The sequence below is a fragment of the Carassius carassius genome, chromosome 25, assembly GCF_963082965.1.
Source record: "Carassius carassius chromosome 25, fCarCar2.1, whole genome shotgun sequence".
NCBI lineage: Eukaryota > Metazoa > Chordata > Actinopteri > Cypriniformes > Cyprinidae > Carassius > Carassius carassius.
The window spans coordinates 6,501,848-6,523,615 of record NC_081779.1 but is presented as its reverse complement, the minus strand read 5'-3'; the positions used below and the strand labels follow the sequence as shown (position 1 = coordinate 6,523,615).

The 21,768-nt window shown below is 36.5% G+C and overlaps 1 protein-coding gene across 3 annotated transcripts in view; it reads right to left on the bottom strand.

Moving 5' to 3' along the window:
• LOC132104007 (zinc finger protein 40-like) overlaps positions 1 to 20,360 on the bottom strand; it is a 59,484-nt gene extending 39,124 nt beyond the window's left edge. The window contains exons 1-2 of one of the 3 annotated variants that reach the window (XM_059509150.1): positions 20,212 to 20,360; positions 17,422 to 17,583 (exon numbers count right to left, since the gene is read on the bottom strand). In XM_059509150.1, the coding sequence (XP_059365133.1) occupies positions 17,422 to 17,461 (40 nt within the window). In that variant the 5' untranslated portion in view covers positions 17,462 to 17,583; positions 20,212 to 20,360. Of the gene's footprint in view, positions 1 to 17,421; positions 17,584 to 19,885; positions 20,131 to 20,211 lie in introns of those variants that run through there. The other 2 variants (XM_059509148.1, XM_059509149.1) reach the window with 2 other exon arrangements.
• Positions 20,361 to 21,768: the final 1,408 nt, after the last annotated feature.

Sequence of the window (21,768 nt, the reverse complement as noted above, 5' to 3'; positions counted from 1 at the left end):
AGACAGATGAATAGCCAATCATGCAACATTTAAAAACAAATATACTCTAGAAGACCAGACAGGAGGTCACAATATGATCACACACCTCCACATCGAGTACCTGAGCAGTGCTGATATACAGACGGCAGGGCTGCTTCAGTTTTGTTTGTCTTCCAGTGAAAGTGGGTCTCTATCAGGACAAGCCGGATTTCCCTGAACTGCAGAGGAACACTGCTGGGGAACACCTGTCCTGGACCTCCCTTCAGAGTGTGTCCTCTCTCTCAAACACACACACAAACACACACACTGCATAACCATCTCCAACCAAAACACATCGGACAAACCTTGCCTAGAAACTCTCTTTCGGTTTCTTTCGCTTTCGTCTGAAAAGCCAGCTGAGTGTTGATAGCTCACTCACTCACTCACCCAACCGTCCCTTGTTCCCTCCTTCCCTCAATCTGTGTCTCCTCCTTCTGCACTATTTTTTTTTTTGCCAACTACTTTTTTCAGTGTTTTTAATCCCTAAACTAAATGAGGGAAACCCTGACTACCACCACGCTGACACCCTCTCTCAGCAAATGAGTGAGAGAAACACAAAGCAAGACGGACAGCTGGCTGCCTAATTCCTTCGTGTGAACGTTTAAAGCCACACACAGAGCAGTGGAAGCCGAGAGTTTGTCAGCATCAGATCAGCTTCTAACCCACTCGTGGAGAGTCGCCGCCCACGTTACCACCACACACTCCCATTAATACACAAGTCGGGCTCGAGCCCACACACTCCACACTGCACGGCCGTCCACTCAAAAAAATAAAAAATAAACATACTCAGAGACGTGAATAGATGCACATACAAAAACACTCCAATCTGCCAGGCCAATTACAGAAATTAGCCAATATTTTGAGATTTATGGTCAGATTTTCACTACAACATACACTCATAAATAACAGGTTAATCAGTAGGGATTTCAAAATGTGTATTACCACATTTGGATATTATTTTGAGGATGATTATTCAGTTGTCATTCGATGCCAGTAATCAATGCAATATTTTAATATTTTAAGCCAATTTGAAATGCACATTAATATTCATATAACAATCCAAAAGTTTTAGATCAGATCAAAATCAGCTAATTACCAAATAATTGTGTTTTTTCTAAGAATTGCATCAAGATTTATGCTACATTATGGTATTAAATGTCTTAAACAATATTTTAAGATTATTGACAAAATAACAGATTAATCTGCAGATATTTCAGTCTGTCTGACATCAGTAATCACAACATTGCCGGCACATTTGAATGTTTGTTTATTAAATGTAATGTATATTAAGATGTCCATAATGTTGCATCACTTTTAGATTATCAACATTGGTTATCAACATCAGATTTACATTATAACATTTAAAATGATCATCACTGATGGTACATAACAATAACAATTTACAGAATAACGTTCATATTTACATAACATCACAAAATTTGCCAATAATCAAGTAATCAGATGATAATCTGGGATTTATATTAACATTTAAACTACATTATGAGGTTTTGATTACAATATTGAAATGTCATGGGCCGATAACCCATGAACAATATTTTGAAATGACTGAAATCAGCCAATTATTTGCTTTCCAGCCACTATCAGTAACCACAAAATGTTGAGATATACATTAAGATTTGCATTAAGGCATTTGAAATTGTCAACACTCAATTGTCAATAAGCATAAGGGCACTGTGTATATCTGAGAAATGAGAAACTCATATTGTCAACCACAACTCTTAAGCATCACAACACACAAGAACACACACACACACACACACACATACATGTACCTCTATACTCCATGAAAAAGGACTAAATGTGGCCAAAAAACAAAACAAACAACAACCTGGCCAGTCATAATCATGACCTGTTGATCTCATCTGCTGTGGTAAAATATACCTACACACATATAGAAATAGAAGACCGCACTCCCTCACCTGTGTGCTAGATACTAACACACAGGAAAGTGTGCAAGCTTACCCACACTGCTGTCTGAGAGTCTCTGGTTAACAGCTGCTAGATCTGCATGTTATGGGTGGATGAGTTCTGTCAGAGTTAGTCATTATACACGTAGACTAACACACACTTACACACCTCGGGCGCAGTTTAGTCAAAGCCCAGCGGATCTCACACTCAGAGCACCCAAATACACACACACACACACACACACGCTTTCACAGCCTATATTCGATAAAAAAGCCCTCACACATTCACAAAGACTCTCACAAAAGCTAGATTTTATCTATGCATAATGCTTCATTCAATTTGAAGTTTCAAAGAAGTCTTTTTTTGCTCACCAAGGCTACATTCAATTAAAAAATACAGTAAAAGAGGCTTATTGTGAAATATTTTTACACTTTAAAGTAACTGCTTTCTATTTTATTACATTGTAAAATGAAATTTATTGTGACACAAAGCTGTATTTTCAGCATCATTACTCCAGTCTTCAGTGTCACATGATCCTTCAGAATCTATTTTGCTGATTTCCTGCTCAAGGAGAAATTCTTATTATTATCAATGTTTAAAACAGTGTGTTGCTAATACTTTTGAGCAAACCGTGAAACAACATGGTGGTGAAACATGGTGGCAAACCGAGAAACACCACAACATGGTGGCAAACCTTGAAACATGGGTGGTGTTGACGCAGTGGATAAGACACATGCCTTTGGTGTGAGAGACCCAGGTTCAAATCCACTGTGAGACACCAATGTGTCCTTGAGCAAGACATTTAACCCCTAGTTGGTCCAGAGGCGTGTGACCTCTGACATATGTAGCAATTGTAAGTCGCTTTGGATAAAAGCGTCAGCTAAATGAATAAATGTAAAATGTAAATATACAATTCCTTCAGTATTCTTTATTTGAAATGAAGGTCACATTATAGGTCTTTTTAGTCACTTACAATTAATTTAATGCATTCCTGCTGAATCAAAGAATGAATTTCTTTTTTTTTTAAATTTACCAACCTCAAATGTTTGAATGGTAGTGTATAAAGACAGCACGAAGTGTACAATATATAGTGTGCAGTACTCTAGCATTTCATTGCAAACACAGCCAAAGTCTTTATTTCTATTCTGTCAGTCGTTCACAGATCGCCCAATTGTTGTCCCAACAGGAAATGCGTGCTTTCCAACTAATTTGTTTCTAATTTATGGTTCTATGAAGAGGAGGGAAGACTCAGAGATGATTCACTGGAATTCTTCAAATTCGAAGCAGAATTCCCATGGCAACAGCTGCTGCAGGAACAGCCCCGTTACGCAACAGGATGAGCTCTGCCAGAGGGCAAATGAGAACACGCTTGAACCGCAACCACATCTCCTGCTTCACATCAATCCACCTCTCCCCATTCATCCCTCTCTGCCAATCATTTCCTTCATCTGCCTTTCATTTTTTTTCATACATCCATTCATCCCAGCTCACTCTGTCCATACGTTTACTGCAGAATGGTTTAACCTTTACCTGCTCATAATCTGTCCCCATTCATCTAGTTTGTACGTTCACATTTTCACATGCCTCTTTAGCACTCGTTCAGCAATCAATCTCGACTCCTTCTCTGAGTGCGAGTTATTCCCAAGCATTCCCTCACGTCATTTCTCTGCAGAAATCAACACTGAGCATTATTATATTTCACTACCTCATCGATTAAAATCATCCGTGCCCCTCAAATCATTTAGTTCACTACCCTTTCATCACATTAAAACCGAAAGATAATTAGGATGTCATCACAAACTCATCTTTAAACTTTCAATAGTTTGTTCTCTCTTTTCTGGGTTAAAAGGAATAGCAGAGTCTGAATAATACATTTCAATAGATACAATCAAGTCCAACCCAAGGTTGTTATTATTATTTTAACTAATAATTAGTTTTAAGTATAATTAAGCTGAAATAAAATATAATATTGCTAAATGCTAGTATAAGGTATGAAGACATTATGTTTTGATAAACATTTACATCATGATTTTCTTCAAAGCTGCTTTGAAACAAAGTGTTATGTGAAAAGCGCTGCACAAATAAAATTGACTTGAATTTTGGAAAAGTCTGGAAAAGGTTGAAGACTAAAATTAATAACTGGAAATAAATAACTTAAACTGTGAAAAAATAAAGAACTAATGGACAAAATTACAATATATATATATATATATATATATATATATATATATTAAAAAAAATAATAATATTGACCAGTGACATCAAGACCAACTTTTCATTATCCAATCAAATTCCAAAGTGCAAAATGAAGCTTCACCTTTCATTTTATCCGTCTGAACATTCAGATTCACTCAGATAGTAAAAAGTTTCATGTTCAAATGTATTGTGGACTTGCAGTAGACAGTATACGTCAGCCTAAACAATCACCAGTAAAATCACCCTCAGAAACTCTTGACCCTGCAGTGAACAGCACAAGCTTCCCACAGCGCCGCTGATCTAAACAGTGCTTCAAATTCACGATCTGTGGACCGGCATCCATCGTCTCCGCTGACGCCGTCTGATTGGACGAGATCTGGCTGGCAGCCTCACATCATCCACAGGGTGCTTCACTTTCATCATAATGTGCTGAATCTCATTTACATGTAAAGCACTTCACTTGTCTGAAAAGCACTTCACAAATGCAATTATTCATTCAGTGCTCATTCGTATAGTAGTTTGCCTTTCTGAGCTCTAACTCTAATTGTTCTGTGATTTATCCTGCCTGAACCATCAGGTGAATCTAAAATGACCTGAAATCAGGTGTTAATGTGCCGTAAGCAACCAGCAAAAATATAATAACAAAACACAACGATGCAAGCATTTGTAGAAGACCAGCATGAATGAAATTGTACACTATCATTAACTAGCTTGCCTTGTAAAATTCAAAATCTCAAATTTTAGAATCTCTGCAAAGGTAAAAAGTTAATAAATGTTTATATATAATAAGTAATAAAATGTTTTTTCAAAAGAATGCCCAGAAGCACTCTGAATAAAATGTGAAATTTTGACTTAGAAGGACAGAAACTGTACTTATTAAAGTGTAATTAGTGTTATATGATTTTTTCAAAGAAAGCTAACTTGAATTATGTTATAGATATTTACGTGTGTGTATATGTTAGCATATAAATATATATACACACACACACACACACATATATGTAAGGAATAATTGACGACGGGCAATTGAATTATTAGAAAAATAATGCACACCTGAGGTGGTGATTGTTTTTTAAATCTTGCTGATCCCAAATTATTTATTTTTAAATAATTTTTTTTTAAATAATTTTTTTCTCATTTGCTACCCTTAAACTCGTATATCAGCTGTGCTAAAACCCTCCAAAATAATCTTCAGCCAACTGCATGAGTCTCTGTACTGTCTGTTATGATGGTGACCTCAGAAAAGACACGAGGGATTGGATATGTGTGAATGGAAGAGGAGAGCGGTTGGATTCCCCATCAGAAGTGGAGGAATTTCCAGAACGGACAGGGTGAATCTGGCATTGTTCTGGAGAAATCTGCTTTTGTGCGCCTCTGAAAACACACAAGAGAGAACACAGCACAGGCAGCTAATTTTTCTGGCTTAGAGATCCAAGTACACACAAATCTTTAAAGGAATAGTTCACCCACTATATAAAAATCTCTCAAAAACACTACTGTACAGTGTTTGCTATCAAAATATAGCATAAAAGTCTTCCATTGGGCTTTTTTAAATCACTTTCGGAGCTTGATTGCATCCATTTATTAGTTGCTATGGCTGAATTTATTCAATTTTTTACATAATTTTCTCTGCATTACATCTTTTTTCCTTTCTTTTCCTCTCTGTATGAAAGTCACTCAAGTTACCGGACTCCCGCTGGGTCCTTGGGCTCCCGTTCAGGGCTGCCTCTCTATCAAACTACCCTTCTTTCTCTCTCTCAATACTTTCTTCTCCTCTATCGCCATCCTCCAATTCCTGTTAGGGTCTCTCTCACAGATAATCCATCGTTCACTTGTTCACCCAGTCAATCCTCCTTCCTTAATAATAAAAAATAAATAAAAATCTCTCTTTCTCTCCCTGCTTCCTACCGCATTCAGACGCAGGAACGGCACCTGCACACACAGACTCATGCTGCTCCTGTTGCCCTAGCAACAGCTAGATCGAGCTTCACTACGCCAGTGTCGTCTCGTACACGCACACACACACACACACACACACACACACACACACACACACACACACACACAGGCAAACCCCACGCAACAACATCCTTCTAAGGGTTTCCGATGGTCTGCAGTTAGGGTTTTGATATTTTTAGAGCAATTCTGCTTTCAAAAAAAAAAAATAGGATGACATCTTTGCTTAAAGTCAAGATGAATTCAAAATTGTCACTATTTGCATACTCCTGGATTTATAGTACACAATCCATCAATGCACGATACTCAAAAAGTTTGTCTTTGTAATATTATCAACTTGAAAAATGACTTTCCATTTTGGCAAAATTGAAAGATAATTAGGATGCGTATTAAAAGCAAAGTACTGATTCATGTTTACTCATTGTTTTAGTCTACTGTATAGGTAATGCAGCTTTTCTAAAACAGTCAACCCAGTTATTTAATGCCATTTTACATTAATGTAATAAAGGTTTAGACAATAAAAGCTTAAACAATAGATTTAAAAAATACACGTTACCATTGAGATACTCTAGAGCGTGAATTCTAATTTATAAACTATAATAACTATGTAAAGGGAAAATAAACATTATTAAACATTATTATAAATATGTAATACATAAATAATAAATAGAAACTCAAACGGAAATGTTGTCTTGGCAAAATATATAAAATAAGTTTAAAACTTAAGTTCAAAAAGTTGACAGTAAAATATTAAATTTTAACTCTAAACTGCGGTAAAAGTGCTAGTGTAAAAACCTGTTAATTAATTAAAAGGCAAGTGTACTATATATACTGTGAAAAACATGACATTTAATTTTTTTTTTTTTTGTAAAATACTCTTAAAATGTACAGACTTTGGAAGTAAAACAAAAGGTCATATTATTTACAGTGAAAAACTGTAAACCAGCAATCTTACAATAACATTATATTCAATGGTACTTTAAATTATTATGATTCTTGTTGTGTACATTTGTGTACAAGTGTACATTTGTTACATCTTATATTGTTTAATTAATGTGTTTTTCATAATTTTTGTGTCATGTCTGTTACCATCATGGTGTTCTGACTATTTGCAGGACATTTAAATGTTTTTACCATATTTTGTGCTAAAGTACTGGCAACCACTGCAACATGATCTACATCAATTCTGCCCTCGTTTTTTCTTGTTTAACACTGTTTCACTCAGAAATAAAACCAATTTATGGAAGCTGAATGGGTCACAAATGCAGTTTTATGCCTTAAAAGAAGCCCTCAAGAATCAAATGCACCCAAAGATGCTGTTCAGCTTAGAAAGAACAAACGCTGCAGGGTTACACAGTTAAGACCAGCAAGAATGTTCACTGGATCTTGGATACATTTCTGGGATTTACTTGTGGGATTTAATTAATCCATGTCATTCTACAAACTTGAAAGCTACATTGTAAAATTTAACAAGTTTGGCATTTTTTCATTCACAAGCAGCGGTTGTTGTAACCGCAAGAAACAAAACACACTGGAATATTCTATCCACTAGTGTGATGTAGTGTTTGAACTGCAATGCGTTTAAACAGAGACACAAAAAGAGCATTACAGCGTGCTGACAGACACGGCGGCAATGAGCATGTGATGCATGGATTGAGTGAAAACAGAGAGAGAGAGAGAGAGAGAGAGACACAAAAACACACTTTTTCGACGCTATCTTCATCTGTCACGCCAAACAGAGCTGTTTTGACCATAATACCTGAAGGCCTGAACTCCTATATACAGGCGTATGTGGGCGATCCCCTGTAAATGTGCATGTAAATACACAATCTCTTCTAAAAATTAAACCGATATGCAGCTCTCACACAGAAATACATCTGGCAATCAGCTCTGAGGGGAAAATAAGGCAACACGCAGACCTAAAGTGTGAGAACACACACACTCTCACAACCTTTTCAGCTTATAGCAGGTGGGTGGCGTCGGTCCTGCATTAGTCACTTTAGTCCGACACACAGTCAGAGCTTGACAGACATTCAGAATGAAAGTCTGAATGGTGTTCAGGCACGGTGAGGAGGTGGAAAGCACAAAAAAAAAAAAATTGCAAGAATGAGCAATAGCCAAAAAAGACATTGTGTGCAGCAAGAGGGAAGCACTGAGCAGCAATCTTACTCCGGCTGTATTGTGAACCCTATGAGAGGAAGCAATTTGAGGGTTTGCAGGACATCTAAAAGCCTCACAGAAGAGGAGAAGCAGTTAAGAGTTAGGGTCAATTCTACCATGGTAACCATAGTTTACAACAAAACACTGATAACTACAGTTACTGTTGCTACTAAAAGGCAAAAGCGAAGACAATGGAGGCTGATATCAAGTTACTGCAGCCTTTTTTTGTTGTACATGTTGTATGGGGTAGTCGTGGCCTAATGGTTAGAGAGTTGGACTCCCAATCGAAAGGTTGTGAGTTTGAGTCCCGGGCCGGCAGGAATTGTGGGTGGGGAGAGTGCATGTACAGTTCTCTCTCCACCTTCAATACCATGACTTAGGTGCCCTTGAGCAAGGCATCGAACCCCCAACTGCTCCCCGGGCGCCGCAGCATAAATGGCTGCCCACTGCTCCGGGTGTGTGCTCACAGTGTGTGTGTGTGTTCACTGCTCTGTGTGTGTGCACTTTGGATGGGTTAAACGCAGAGCACAAATTCTGAGTATGGGTCACCATACTTGGCTGAATGTCACTTCACTACATTTTAGCAAAAACTTCTGTTACCATTGCAAATTTTTGTAAGGGTTTCTTGTATAACAGGAACAATTCAAAGAAGGGTGTTAAATAAATGCAGACATGACCTTGGCAACAGATTTCGCTTGTTAGACAAAAGCGATCACAAACTGAAACATGACACCCTGCTTTTGTAACAGATTTGAATCAGTTTGTCAGTCAGTTATTTATGTTGTGATGGATTTAAAATACTTTTCACATGACCAAACAAACATCACACACCATCCCGATTAACACACTTTGCCCTTAAATAGTATGTGAGAATCAGAATTAGTGCAGTACAAATCACAGTCTCATTAAAATGCACAATGATTTTATGAGTAAATTTTAAAAGAATTATCCACCCTTTTTATGAACAGTTACAATGTTTTTAAAATGTTACAAAGATTTTCATTTCAAATAATTGCGGTTCTTCTTTCTATTCATCAAAGAATCCTGGCAAAATTGATCCCAGTTTTTAGAACAATATTAAATAGCACAACTGTTTTCAACATTGATAATACTAAGAAATGTTTCTTGAACAACAAATCAGCATATTAGAATAATTTCTGAAGGATCATGTGACGCTGAAGACTGGAGTAATGAAATTCAGCATTGCATCACATTTCATAATAAATTCAGATAATAAAACAGTTATTTTAAATTGTAATAATAGTTTTTACAAGTAATACTTTTTTCAGTTTTTACTGTATTTTTGACCAAACAAATACAGCCTTGGATATAAAAGATATAAAAAACATTTAATATTTGTTTTTATGTAACAATTCACATAATGCACTAATACAAACTATTTGCACAAAATCCTGCTCATTATTCATGAATAAGACCCAAAGTATATTAAAAATACTATGTCAATATATGATTTTCACCATCACCTGTGAAATATGTACTTTTACTGTGCGATTTGTGATTCTTATCATTAAAAAATTATAAGCAAGGGTGCAACATCTCATTGATTAAATTGGGGGAAAACAAAATTTACACTACAATAGACGAGTATAACTCCAGCAAAGTTTCTGACCAATGAGCCTAAAGTGATGGCCTGCATCTCTCCACCGATGCCAGGAAAAGCCCATGATGGGCAAACAAAGAAACATTTCCCAGTTGCTTTTCGGGCAGTAAAAATATAATTGTGTAACAGCTGAGCTGTTAAATTTATTGCTTAATTACTGGAAAGAGTCAGTGTTTCCATGGATGGGAGGAAAATGCATATTCCTTGAAGAAATCAAAAGCAGAAATATGTATTTTCCCCTCATATGTACATGTTCTAAAGTGGTTTTAAAAATCTTTGCTGACCAGAGAAAAACTATTTTGATACCATACACGTGCACGATTGTTCCATACATCAATATGAAAAACAGTCTCTCACATTCAGTTTTTGTTCTCTCACACACTCTTTAATTTCTCTGTAAGGTTTGCAGGGAGTTAAACAGACATGGCCAAACCTGTTGCTGCGCATCTGTTTTAGTTACTGTTGCTAAAACGGAGGGTGATCCCAGCCGCAGGGAACACAGAGCGCGAGAAAGAGAGAGAGAAAACAGCATGGGTTTCACTTACTCAAACTGTACAGTGAAGTGCGGAAATACTGGTTTGCCCTCATGAGCATGACAGGACAGGTAAAAATCAAGCCATCTGAAACCACAACAAAACTGCATCACAGAGTCTCTATTGAGATGATCTCAAATGGTTACCAGAGTTCATCTACATCATCAGGGTCTGAACTTAATTTAATTAACACCTTCACAAAACTAGGTCAATTGATATGAATCTTTCATGTAATAGTTTTGTCCTTCATATTTCACCCTTAAATTAATGTAGTATAGTAATACAAATCATTCAAATTAAAATTTTAATGCATAATACTCACAACTATTGTGTTTACTTACAATGTACATACAATTGTTCTTTGCAAATTAATCACTTAACTGTCACCCCGTCCCGAATACGGGACGCCTACGTTTACTTCACTATATTACAATCAAATCTAATCTTGACAAACTATATATCGTTGGAAAGTTCGAAGACTCCCAAATATATATTTTACCAATGTTTTTTGTTAAAAATTATGTAGGAAAAGTAATAGAATAATTTATGACAAGAGTGGACCCTCAAAAATCTAAATTATAACTGGAGTTTTGACCTTTGTTTAAAAAAAAAAAGACTTCTTCGTTGCCTTTTTCTCTATCACATTTTAGAAATCATCAGAAGTTATATAATAACTGAAAACTTAAAATTTCAAAATTCATCCTTTAAAACCCATTTTAAAATCAAGCATTGCATTACCATGTTAATGGTACATCAATATCATGTTACAAAATGTTTTCAGTCATGAATTTGAACACATCTATAGGAATGCACTGCTTTGATTTCAATATCCCGTCTTGTTCACAAATATTCACTTTCTTTTATTGAGATCAGGCCTTCAAACACAACCCGTACTCTCATGAAATATCTGACTGATTTTAATATTACTGTGAAAGCACAGCCTAACTATGCAAATTGTCCATCAGCTGCCACTGCAGCTTTATGTTTGAAATGCTATAAAAAGAACAGAGATGCAAGAACCATTTAACTTTAGACAGAAACAACTCCTGGATATTCATAGTGTCTGTCGCTGGGATTAGACAGAGTAGAATTAAATCCCTAGTTTCAAGACCCCTTCTTAACCACAAGCCTAAACTCTTGACCTCTGATGCTTAGGGGAAGACAGAAGTGTCAGACCACTACATCACTGAAACAAATATGAGCCCTGGGTAACGCATGAGAAAAACAACACTCGCCATTCAGACTGCCTCGCAGTCAATTTATCTCCTCATCTAAACCGAAATGTACAACTAATGTGAATTATACGATAAATATTCATCATACTGAGGCTCATTCAACAGGTCACGATATGAGAATGTATGTTTTTTTTTGTTTTGTTTTTAACAAAACATTCATTGTACTATAAAAACATATTGTAACTTACTGTTAACTAAAAATTTCCTCCCAAGTCTGAAACTGCAAATCTTGGGGTAGTAAGACTTTTTTTAAGTGAACACTTGCACTGAATCTGAAGGACACTCAAGACTGGAGTAATGGCTGCTGAAATTTTTGTTTGAAAGTTTTGCATTAAATGTGTATTAAAATTTCCAAAATTAACATAACTTATCCGGTAACTTCACTTCATTTTTAATTTGGGTAAAAGACATGCAGAAACTACCATGAAATCCCTTTTACCACATAAATTCGTATGTGTGTTAAAAAAGTAATGCCTCAACAAGCCATGTGGCTGAACAATTTTCTCAAAGAAGAAAATTTCATCAAATCAGACCAATATCATCACATTGCATCTTAAATACCAAAATGGCAACAGCTTTTTGTGCAAACTATTTTATTCTTTTAAACAGAATGGGAATGCTACTTGCAAATTTGATCCTAGAACAAATAATTAATAATAAATTACTATACAGTAATTAATACTAAATTACTTCCAAAATTGAATTTTGCCAACTAGACAATTGCAATGAACCTGACAGCAAACCATTACATGAGTGTAGCAGATTGCTGTTAATCATTTCACATGTAAAGTATGTTTTTAAATGTATCAACAAAAGCAGCCTGTATATGTGCATCCAAGAGGAAAAAAAGCTTTTTTTTTTTTTTTAGCTTGAGCCCACCTGAAATGTCAAACCTCAAATCGTATACTGCACGTCTATAGATATATAGACTCCTACAGAGAGTTTGTTTTTGACGTCAGACTTGGCACAGCCATGCAGTAAGACATCGAATCAACCTCCCCACCTCATAAACCATGAGAAACACTCGACAGCACTACTATGCATGTCTCACTCCTCCGCGTTATTCCTAAAGGAGGTTACTCTCATCCTGCGCTAACGGAGAAGTCAGACTGAATTGAGACAGAAACAGTGGCATCTGCCACAAAAACAATTTAAAGTGACAATTCTGAATCTATGGACCCATCGATCATGGCCGTGAGAAGCCCAATGCACGTGACACCTGAGATTATCAGCGCTGGTCCGGGTTACACAGTCACACCACATGCACGCCTGGACTCTGCAGAGGTCAGCGAACAAACCAGGAAGTTGATTATTAACAAGTTCGCCAGGTCACGCAGTGGGCATTCTGGGTGAAGCATTTACCCCTGCTGCCTCAAAGGGACGTTCCAGATTACGACAGCAGCGACTGAGCGATTGCTGAGCATGTGCTGCACTAAAAAAGGGGTTTTCCATTTTACCGCTCTGTGGTCATCTACCACCAACACAAGCTGCAACAGTCTGCGAGCCGCACCACCTGTGCGTGGGTGAAGTGTGTTAGACCAAGAGCAGGTTGATTCAATGTCTCAGACAGAGCACGTGTTTTAATGGGCGCTTTAGAAATGGGAAGTAAAGGAAGGACCACAGGAGAGAGACATCCTGCATTGGCATGCTGCAATAATCCCACCTAAGGTTACTGTGCCAACAAATTTTATGGGGATGGTTAAAAGCAACGTGGGCCAACATTCAACTTACTCCCTCATTTCTAAAGAGCGTACCTTACGGTCTTTAGGCATGCAAATAAACAACTAATGTATTCTGCAGAGAAGCATAACATGTTAAAAGGAACCAGGACGTGACTAATTTACATTGTTTTGGTAACTACAGTTTTGTTTTCCTAGGCAATCCTAACAAAAAGATTTGCACACATACAAACTGGACTTCCATGAAATGTAAAAAATAAATAAATAAATAAATAAATAAATATATATATATACACATATATATATAAACAAGCATGGTAAACAGTAAAGAAAGTAAATTTATAATACTAAGCAATAATATTATATAATATTATTTTGAATTTGACATAAATGCTGTTATTTATAACACTTTTTACTCAAAGAATTCTGAAAAAAATAAAAATAAATGTGTTTTCAGCATTATTAATAAAAGGAAAAATTAAGGATCATGTGACACTTAAAACTGGAGTAATGATGCTGAAAATTCAGCTTTTTGCAACACATGAATAAATTAAATTTTAAAATACTTATACACTTATTTTAAATTGCAATAATATTTCACGATATTTCTGTTTTTACAGTATTTATGACCCCACAATTTTAAACAGTATATGTAAGTAAAGTCATGCACACAGAAAAAACCCTTAATAGCTAAATTAACAATAAAGTGACTATGGAATTTCATAAATTTTAGACTTTCCACCAGAAATGCTTTTTCCAGCCTTTCAACACCTTGTGCTCCTTTCACGGTACGTTTACTGGCGGAAAACGCACTACTGTACGGATTTTTCAAGAGCTCTCACCCATTCATTATATTTAACAATTCACTCATAAAAAAGGAACAGCATTCTGACACAAAAAGGCTGCTTTTTACCTTTATAAATTCTATTTTTAAAAGCAAACATTCACCCAAAAATGAAAACCCAGTGATTATTTATTCAACCTCATGCTAATCCAAACCCGCACATTGTAATTTTTTCCCCCACAAAACACAAAAGGGAATTTTTGAAGAATCGTCACATAGCTTTTCACTACACAACAACAGTTCATAGTGACTACACCTGGTAAGCTTCATACTAAATGCAAAAAAAAAAAAAAACCTGCATAAAGCAGTCTAAATGCATAGTAAGGTATATTTCAAGTATTCTGGACTAGGGTAGCCCTTTGTGAGGAAATAATTCACTAATAGGGAGTCAAAAAATTTGACTTAAAAGTCTATTCTGAAGCTAAAATCTTTGGCTAACATGGTGTTGTTTAAAAAAGACCTTTGTGAAGTTTTGTTCCACTGCAGGCGGAAAGTTATATGGGTTTGGAACAACTTGGAGCTGATTAAATAAATAGGTTAACTATTCCTTTAGCTAGGAACTAGTAGGAAGGTTTTAAAAAAGCAGAATAAAAATATGTGACATGCTTGTAAGCTGTTTTGTAGCATATATATTTGGCCCCAACACAACCCCTAATGGTTTATAGTTTTGTAAATAGAAAAACTGGTGACATTAAGATGGACAATGACATGACGAGCAGCAGCACAAGCGCCTGTGTGCTTGAAGACCAGCTGTTTCAGAAAAGTAAACACACCGAGTCCAATGTGGGGGGAAGAGGTTCCTTACTTCCTGCCGTTTCAGCCGCAAACTGCGTCACTGAAGCATTCCTGCTCTGCTCTGAAGTCACGAGATTCACATGCACAAAACAAAACACAAACTGACATGTTGGCTGAGTCTGCACCTAGCAATGATTTCAACAAGCTACCTAACAGTAAACACAGCCTGGAAACACGGCAGCCTCAAAGAACAATGAAAGCTTTATGCTTTTATGCGTTGACCGTCTGACTCGATATTGACATGCTTTAGAATGAGTGTGTTCTGCTGATAGACAGAGGTCACCTCTGTATCCATGACACCAATAACACAGCCGCCCAACACAAAGGAGGGAATCCTCTAGTTCCTTGTTCTGGTATTTTTCTTTCTCTTTGTTGTTTCAAAACATTGCTGTATAGCCATTTTCATTCACGCAGCCCCATGACACACTATGCAAGAATAAGTCCATAAATAAACTATATTTTTTAATGTAACTTTTATTGCAATTCAAATTAGATTCTAAGCAATATATTGAGTTTCAGTATCATAAACGACAAGGAGCTTTTGAACATGAAATGGCATGAATTGTGGCTGGATTTTGAGGTGGGGACTTTCTTGTTAAAAAGGAAATGTTTGCGATTCCAAAGAACGTCATGCATGGAAGCGCAATTTGAGCGTGTACCGACATGCTTGGTGCAATTCCTTGTCACACAGAAACATTTAAAGCAACCACTGCTTTGAGAAATACGTAACTAAACTTATTAATAAGGTAATAATAAAGTATTTGATTGTCTCCAAAAGATCTTGGTGTCTTGTTATTAACACACTGTAAAAAAAAAGTTTGTAATTTTCACAAAAAAAAGTAAAAACTTGTTAATTAGTTACCTGCACAGTAATTAATTTTTTCAAATAAAACAAAGATTATCTGAGCCCATTTTACAAGAAATGCTATTTCAGGTTTTCTACTTCACACTTTCTTATTAATTCAATGGGTTCCTTTGTAATTATTTTTTTACTTCGCTATAGCAATTTCTGTGGGTAAATTGTTTATATTATTCCACTTACCATATAGCACGCACTATTTGCAATTTTATATAAAATAGTATCAAATGAATGTTTTTTTACAAGTACAAACTATGAATTACTGAATAATTTCTGATGAAAGACAATAAACTTATACATTCCCAGAAGATGATTGTTTTTTTTTTTATAAACATTTTTTGTTTTTTGTTTTGTTTTTTTGTTATCAGTAATTGCATGAGGGTGTTTTGTGTTACATTTTCTGTTATTTAGTTTTTATTGCATTAGTTTAATGTGTGTTACCCTGATGCTTGTCATTGTGTGTATGAACAAGTGCACCATTTAAAATACTTGTCACTTAGGATGTTTAAAAGATCAATCATTTTTACAAGACCAAAGTGTTACTAATATAATCTAGAGCTTTATTGTTAATATGTTATGACACCTTCATAAACTTCTACAATCATAAACTTGCTTTTAATCAAGAAAAAATAATCATGGTCATATCTGTGGTCTTTATTATAAAAGCAAAAATAAGACTGAAAAATGGTTTTGTGTGTGTGTGTGTGTGTGTGTGTGTGTGTGTGTCTCTTCACTTATGAATACTAATATTGTGAAAAGTCATAGCCGTCTCTGAGGGATGCTGTTCTGTAATCAAAGTATCAAACTAAATTATTCATTTTGTTTGGCCAAGCTCAAAGCAATAACTATCCAAACACTCCAAAAACTGGGTTGCTACACACTCTGCTACAGTGAGTATATTTTTAATTCTATAAAAAAATACTATAAAAATTATTTTATATTATTTTATAAATTATTTCTATAAAAATGAGTGCATTAAAATACAGATACTAGCTTAAATCTATTCAAAATTCTAACATAAAATATTGCTAGCCGTAATTAAACAGATGCCGTCTACATGCTAGTGTACTCTTAAACATGGACTATAAGTTACAGTAAGCAGATATATCTCAATAAAAATATCAATAAACATTGATCCACAAAAATAACTTCCCTCCCTCAAACACCACCTGCCAGAAACTATTCCTGTTTCAACAGGAAATACATCAAAACAGAAAAAGAAAACTGTCTAGTCAACTGACTTGACAGAAAGTCATCAAAATAGGATGATTAGAAACACTTTTTAAAAGACACATCGAACTGAACTGTAAAGTTTCCACTCCCACAAATCTCTTAATGACTAACTAATTTGTGGTAAATAAACATGAGTAATTTCACACAGAACAAAAATAGCCCAAGCCACGTAAACAAATGTACTAGTTTGACTGGAAAACCTACACTTTTCTTTTAACTAGCCAAATATTTCCTTTCTACAAGCATTTTCAGAAACTTCACAGACATTTGAACCACACCGAGACCTCCTGACATCTGTGAAAGGATAAAGCATAAACACCCTGAAGCAAACAGAATTCTGGTCCAACGGAAGATAGCGCTTACCTTTCAGGTTTTTAGGGTTGTTTTGCTTTGTACGTGGCATTTTCAGGGTTTTTCCACTGGCTCAGTGACACATCGTACAGAAAGATGCTGGATGGAATGCGGCCAGTCACAGGGAGGAAAGACAATCTCCTATTCCACACAGGAAAGACACCCTCTGCACATCTGGGACAGATGAGAAACAAATAAACTGAAGCACAAGCAAAATAGGCCACAAACATACTCTTGCTGCTGGAAACAACACAAGCGTGGCTTCCTCTTTCTCTTGCTCCAGCTACTGTGACAAAAATCACTAGTGTTGTCAGTAAGAACTGATGTCTTAGGTGGACTGACACAGATACAGAAGTGTTAACAGTAATCAGATTCCTGATCTTAATGGTCGGTTGCCGTCGATGAATTGACTAACTGCACTTCTACACACACCTGTGTTTATCTGACATCAAACACAGACAAATTACACTGTCATCTCTGCCCTAAGGGGAATTTTAAAAGATCTATTCGGGTCTCCATCACAAGCAAAATTTCAGAATAATTTCATTAGACATATTTTAAATATGATACATATACAGCCACACATTTAGCCATACAGCACAATAAAAAGGTCCCACACAATATTTTAAATAACTATAAAAAATGCATTAATTTGTTAAATAGTAGCTACAACGATATATAGTATCTAAAAAATAAATTGTATAAATTTCAATAGAAAACGGATTCCCCTAACTGTTAAACTTTAAAAAGATTGAAAAGAATACATACATTTATAGACTGTATAAGTGCAGATAAATAGCCAATTAATCAGCCTGGTTGGTACATATCCTCTCGCAATAATGTTGACAGGTTGTTTATGATGAATATCACCAGGCTTCAAAATATTTTAAAACTGCAGCTCTCAAAAAGGCAAAATGCATTTCTCAGCTCTGCAGGAATAGATGCAAATTAACCCCATGTTCTGCACAAGATGCTCTTTGTTTCAATGTTTAGGAGGTTTCTATTTGTTCCTTAGCTCCATTGCAGCATGAAGCAAACATCTGACATTCCTCATCCATGCATTGCCGCATGAATCCCCAACACGGCATGTGCCAGATTCCACGCGAATGTTCCGTCTTACCACATTACATAACGCTTACTACGAGTGTGTATGATTTCCCTCCATGTGCAGCTCTACGGCAATGACATCACCTCCCTGAAGATTCTAGCATACACAGACTTACACACACAGCGCATGCACCAGGTTTCACACACGCTTCTAGAATAGTGTTTCGCACTCCTGGTCCAGAAAGTCCCCACCACAGCACATTTTGGATTATCTGACACATCCATATCAGAACATGGAGCCTTTTATAATTAGGTGCGTTTGGATAGCGAGACCAGGATTGAGAAATTGCTGGCCTAGGAAACCCCTGCACGACTATATTGAAGAATATTGTGTTATTTCAGAATTGGAATGTAACAATGTTAGTGCAGAATTTGAATATGTCATTTCAGAATTGGAATGTTACAGTATTACTATTTAATTTGAGCATTGTGTTTAAAAATTGAATTGTTACAATGATACGGCAGAATTGAAATGTTACAATTTACTGCAGAATTCGAATATGTCATTTCAGAATTGGAATGTTGCAGTGTTGCTGCAGAATTTGATTCCTGCATCATTTAAGACATGGAATGTTACTGCAGAATTTGAATATTGTGTTACTTCAGAATTGGAATGTTACTTCAGAAGTTGATTACTACATTGTTTAAGACATGGAATGTAGCAATGTCACTGCAGAATTTGTATATATTATTCAGAATTGCAATGTTACAATATTACTGCAGAATTTCAATACTGTGTTATTTCAGAATTGATACAACTGGTCTAGCAACGCCAAGGTCAGGGGTTTGATTCCCTAGAAACGCACTAATAAACTACATATTTCGCTATGCATCTGCCAAATGCATAAATGCAAAATGTAAAAATAATCTGTCAATCAGGATATTAGGAAACACCCTGAAAACGGTTTAACAGACCCAACAGAAACTGCTGCACATGAGACACACACGAAGCCTACTTGGCATGGATGCAATGGCAATAAAAGACGGCACTAAACAGGGGTTGCTCCTGTTGGCAGACCGAGCCAGTGACAAACTGACATGTACAGCCTATAAGACCCGCATGCGATGAGTCACCATGTGTCCAAGCCTAACACAAATCCACCGCCTTTTTAAATAAATGCCACTACGTTAACAAGCCACATTTCGGTGCTAAATCCAGGTGCGCAAAGGATGAATGGCGCATTAATGCCTTTAAGAAACACATGAAGAGGGCGGAGCCGGGGAAAACCCCTCTGCAACAGGACATGAACAAGAACACTTCCCTAATTCGACAACAAAATGCTCTTTAAACCAGCCGAAGACGTGCAAAGCGCTTCCGAAACGTGTTCATTTGCATCCCATGGCCAAGGGAAGGTGTTTTGGAGCTCACCTGCCGTTGCGGTCGGTGCTCCGGAGACTCTCTCCAGCAGCGTTGCGGGCTTGATAAACATTTACACCTCGCGTATTAGGATTCTGGAGACGTGCGCTCTCGGCGAGATACAAAACACGGCACGGCTCGGTACAGACCGACCGACACCAAGCAAAATCCGCGTAAAACTCACCCAAACATGCTCACAAGTGTAAACAACCCATAAAATATTTTTGGAAACATTGTGTTCCAAAACAACAGCCAGCTCCTGGAGATGCGTTTACGCACTGGACCATGCGTCCGTACGCTTATTAAGTCGCGTGAATTTCTTAACTTTCGGTACTTACAGGTGAAGCCCGAACTGTTGTCAAGGGTTTCAACGGTGAGATGTCTGTTTTTTTCCTCTCTCTCGCTCTATCTTCTCTCACTTTCTATTGCAGGAAACCGACAGGCCCACTGACGTCAACGGGGGTCCCGTCTCCGCCTCCCAAGCGAAGCAAACGCGCTCAGGGAGTGTCCTGACGGCCGATGGTGCACATGAATAAAACGTGTAAAGCAGCATCCGAGAGACTAATATTGTTAACTTACTTCATCAACACGGTACTGATGCAATATTAATGTGCTTTAATCGAGCGACACTTGCAAAAGCGCATTTTAAGTATCGTTTGTAAAGTGTCGCTTTTCGCGGGAACCCTCAGATGAGCCCCATGTGCGCATAGTTCAGGACTGACGGTGTTCCCGGAGGTTCCTTGTTTGTTAGGTCACGTTGTGCCCCTCAACCAGCGCTGGGCTTTCCCACACAGATCCAGGCAAACAATGGAGAATGCAGCACAGAGTGTGATATCGGCGTAATTATATGCGAAATCATATCGGAAATGTAAACGCTACAACTGTAATGTTTGACAGCCATATAAAACTGAAAGCCTACTCGTTTTAGCACTGATGTTTCTAAAAAAAAATGCACATGTTACAACCAGTATTAAGTTTTTGGATTTTTGTGCATTTAAAATCAATAAAAGAAGAGGTATCCACCTTTAGGTTTTCTATGATTCCTATAATAGTTCGTAGCGTTTTGTTGCATTATACGAAGGTACAGAGGAAGGAGGAGCTTAGGGGGAAAACAGTGTAAGAGAATAAAACGCGTTTTGGAAAACCCTGGAGTAATGTTAAATTTATTTCATGATGTTGATATCAAAAAATGAAATATTTTCTTTCTACTTTTTATATTAATGTGGGACATTTTATGGTAAGTTTAAAACAAGGTAGGTAATAAGCATTCTAAAAGTAATCTAAAAAGTAGTCAGAATACAAAATTAGTAACCTAGATTATGTTACTAATCACAATATATATCATTTAAACAATAACAGAATACAGTTTGTAGGTAATCTACACAGCACTAGCGGTTTATACAGCTAATGACAAATCAGGATATGCAAGATGATATAAGGAACTACAAATGTAATTTTATATTTATGTTGGTTTCTTAAAAAACTTTTCAACAAATATTTTAATTTAATTATATGAGTGTAATATTTGATCATTTACATCTTGACTATATACAGTATTTGAGAAAATATATTACACTAAAATCATTGAATCAGATATGCATGTGAGGCATGTATAAATCTTGGGTCACAGATCAGTTTTAATGATTTGATAAATGACCTAGAAATAGAGCACAGGGTTAGTGTGGGTTAGTTTCCCCAAAAAAATAAATTAAGCCATAAATTACTCACCTTGAAGTCATCCTGGTATATGTGACTCTGCATATGAGTTATAAAAAATGTCTTTGATCTTTCAAGCTATTTGATACCACTAAGTGAGTGTTGTGGGGTGGTGTTGGCGCAGTGGATAAGACACATGCCTTTGGTGTGAGAGACAACAACGGTCACTAATTAGAAGT